Source organism: Octopus bimaculoides, chromosome 9, assembly GCF_001194135.2.
Source record: "Octopus bimaculoides isolate UCB-OBI-ISO-001 chromosome 9, ASM119413v2, whole genome shotgun sequence".
Lineage (NCBI taxonomy): Eukaryota > Metazoa > Mollusca > Cephalopoda > Octopoda > Octopodidae > Octopus > Octopus bimaculoides.
In genome coordinates this window covers 75,042,309-75,045,735 of record NC_068989.1, presented here as the reverse complement: position 1 = coordinate 75,045,735, position 3,427 = coordinate 75,042,309, and the positions used below count along the sequence as shown (strand labels likewise).

The 3,427-nt window shown below is 37.3% G+C and overlaps 1 protein-coding gene across 1 annotated transcript in view; it reads right to left on the bottom strand.

Annotated features, from left to right (window-relative positions):
- The window catches only part of LOC106877194 (ankyrin and armadillo repeat-containing protein), a 39,728-nt gene that overhangs the window by 24,638 nt on the left and 11,663 nt on the right, over positions 1-3,427 (bottom strand). Inside the window, exons 7-8 of the mRNA XM_014926036.2 lie at positions 2,863-3,046; positions 583-805 (exon numbers count right to left, since the gene is read on the bottom strand). Of these exons, the coding sequence (XP_014781522.1) occupies positions 583-805; positions 2,863-3,046 (407 nt within the window). The remainder of the gene's footprint in view (positions 1-582; positions 806-2,862; positions 3,047-3,427) is intronic.

Here is a 3,427-nt window from a genome sequence, read left to right as displayed (position 1 = left end):
TATATATATATATATATAAATATAAAATTATAAATGAGTGGTATAAAATATAGATTCAGAGAATCAAGCGGCTTTCATAGAAAGCTCCTCTCACGGACTCGGTTAACACTTCACATATAAATTCAAAACCAGAGAAATGTACTGTAGAGTGTCCTTATAACTAAAATCCTGAAGTTCCGATCGGTGAAATTATTTGTGGAGGAGTATATAAAGTCAGAAGGTATGAGAGTTGAATATATATTTATTTATATAACCATCTGACATCCTTAGAAAGAAATTAATGCTTACATGTTTGCATTAATATACATGCTCAGCATTATACAATATAATTGTATATTCACTCCGTTCTGAGTTTAAATTCCACCGAGGTTGACTTTACTTTTCATCCTTTCGGGGTTGATAGAATAAGCACCAGTGGAACACTGGGGTGAATGTAAGTGACTAGTCCCCTCCCACCAAATTCCAGGCCTTGTGCCTTTAGCAGAAAGGTTTATTATTATTATCATTATTTTTATGATAAATTTTTAAACCTACAACGAATCATTTATTTATTTAGAAGTATGATTTCTCTGAAATCCTTACCGACAGAAGTTAAGTTATGGCGTCTCACATTGATATCTAAACCTTGTTGCAACAAAAGAACAATAATAGAGGGCCGATTGTTCATTGCAGCATGATGCAGAAGACAATATCCCGAGTCATCTTGTTTGCTCACACTTCGATTGGAAGGAATTTTGCGACAGAAATACTGGAAGGCGGGAAGAAGTCCTTTCTGGGCTGATAGTCGTAATGCATAAGAATGATTCTGTAAATACATATAAAACATGGTAGCTGTAGCGGCCGACAAAGATAGTCACGTGATGGAAGTGCAGTGTGGTGTGTGCTTTTACAAAAGCACACACCATACTACTGATAATTTGAATCTGTGAAACTATAAAATAATTCTGTTAGTGAAATGGTAGATTGAATAACAGATGAAAGTATTATTAATGAATCATAAGGTCAAATTTGCTTTATTTCTATGGAAATTTACTTCACAACATTTCACTTCAGGTATAAGTGTCAGGCTCTCTGAGAATGTTACCTGCAGTAGACCAGCGTTATATAAAAAAAAATATTTGTTTGTTTTGGTCATTGAAAGTAGAGTATTGTTTTTTAAGAGTCACTTTGTCAGGGCTTTTCAAACATTTTTGCCTTTATTAAATTATTAGACGATTCAAGGTTAGTAGATCAGCAGAATCGTTTGAGTGTCAGACGATCGGAATAAATATTGCCTTGCAATATTTATTCCGATCTTTTATATCCTGAGACCAAATCTCTCCGACTTCACCTTTATCTTTCATATTTTTTGAGGTAGATAAAATAAAGTAGCAGTCATGTACTTGATTGATCTAATCGACTGTCCTCTTCGTTTAAATTTCTGTCTCTAGCCTAAAGCCCAATTAGTCTGTAGATTATTTCTGTTTTTTTTTTCGTGATGAAACAACTTTGAGTAGAAGACAATTCCTTGAACGAGACACCGGTTAATCTTCACAGTTGTTACTGGTACACATTTTAGCCGAGAAGATTGAAGCTATGGAAACTGCGGGAGCCAGTCTTATATATATATTCGTGTGTATGTTTATGCTAGCGTTTGTCCTCCACCAGCACTTGACAACTAGAATTTGTTTAGGTCCCCGTCACTAAGTGGTTCAACCAAAGAAACTGTTTGAATATGTAGCAGATTAAAAATAAGCCCTGGGGCCGATTTGTTTGACTGAATCCTTCAAGGCGATGCCCCTGCATGGCCCCGGTTCAATGACTGAAACAAGTTAAACATAAAAGGTAAAAGAAGATTGTTATCAATTTTTCAAATTTCTGTAACACACAAGGGCGAAAACAGAAGAGTGATATGGAATATGGAATAGTATATTGTCATCTAGTTAAGAAAGAAGAGGACAAAGAGTAGGGGATGAGTGTAGGCACTGTTCAATTTGGTGATCACTGCTTTAGAACACGTAGCTAATTTTCGAGACATATTTAAGGAAAAAAAAATCAAAGGTGTTCTCGATGTCTGGAAATGCGGCAATTAGGTTTAGATTTTATAGGCTCACTACATTAAATATGCTATGTTGTTGGCACTCCGTCGCTTACGACGACGAGGGTTCCAGTTGATCCGATCAACGGAACAGCCTGCTCGTGAAATTAACGTGCAAGTGGCTGAGCACTCCACAAACATGTGTACCCTTAACGTAGTTCTCGGGGATATTCAGCGTGACAAGGTTGACCCTTTGAATTACAGGCACAACAGAAACAGGAAGTAAGAGAAAGTTGTGGTGAAAGAGTACAGCAGGGTTCGCCACCATCGCCTGCCGGAGCCTCGTGGAACTTTAGGTGTTTTCGCTCAATAAACACTCACAACGCCCGGTCTGGGAATCGAAACCGCGAGTTCGCTGCCCTAACCGCTGGGCCATTGAGTCTCCACATTAAATATGCTAACACTAACTAAATTAACCGTACAAGGTGAGGGAGTGGGACTGACAATTGCCAGATCGTTACTGCGACTGTCAGATCAGATGGTGCATTGCGTTCTTGAGCAAAGCACTTCATCTCACATTGTTCTCCAATCATTTTCGATATACGAGGTGTGGTACACTCTGCTCCTGTTCAGGCAATGACGATTTCACGAGAGGAGTGAGCTAATGTGTTGCACAAAAGTTTACTTTATATAAACAAATAACTCGTGCAGGTTTTTCAGTAAGAAATTGCAGAACCTTCATCAGTTATTTACAAGAGAGTCCAATCATACAGACTGGCGTATTATTCTGAGAGGAAATAAATTGAAAGATGGGAAAATAGGAAAACGGAAATACATAACAACACCTTGCTTTTAAGTGCTCGTTTCAGACCGAAATGTTTTTTGAATACTTCAAATATGCTGTTTTCTATATTCGTTGCTCGTTTAGTCTTCAGTTTGGTCAATTCTTCTAGGTAAGCTCGGATCCATAACGGTTCTTGAGGAATCTGAGGGTAGTAAGTTTCAAACTCTATCACGATAGTGTAGTATCTGCAAAAATATTTGCATAAAGGATTATTAAATACGTAGATATACCTATTCAGGTAGATCCACCCAATTCATCCATCCATCCATCCATCCATCCATCCATAAATATAAGCACTGGGTACTAAAAGTATTAAGGTCGGTGTTCTGGTATGTTTTTCACAGCACTGTTTATTTATGTGCTTTTCTGAGTGTATTCCACTGATGAGGCAAAGTATTTCTTATGCAGAGCCAGAAATCTGGGATCTGGAATTATCCAGTAATTTTTGCTTGTTTATTTTGTCTCTTCGTCTTCGCTCCTGGTGCAATATTTGACTGCTATTTTCAGCGTGGCGGTATCTCTTGGAAACCCTAAATTATAATTTATATATATATATATATATATAT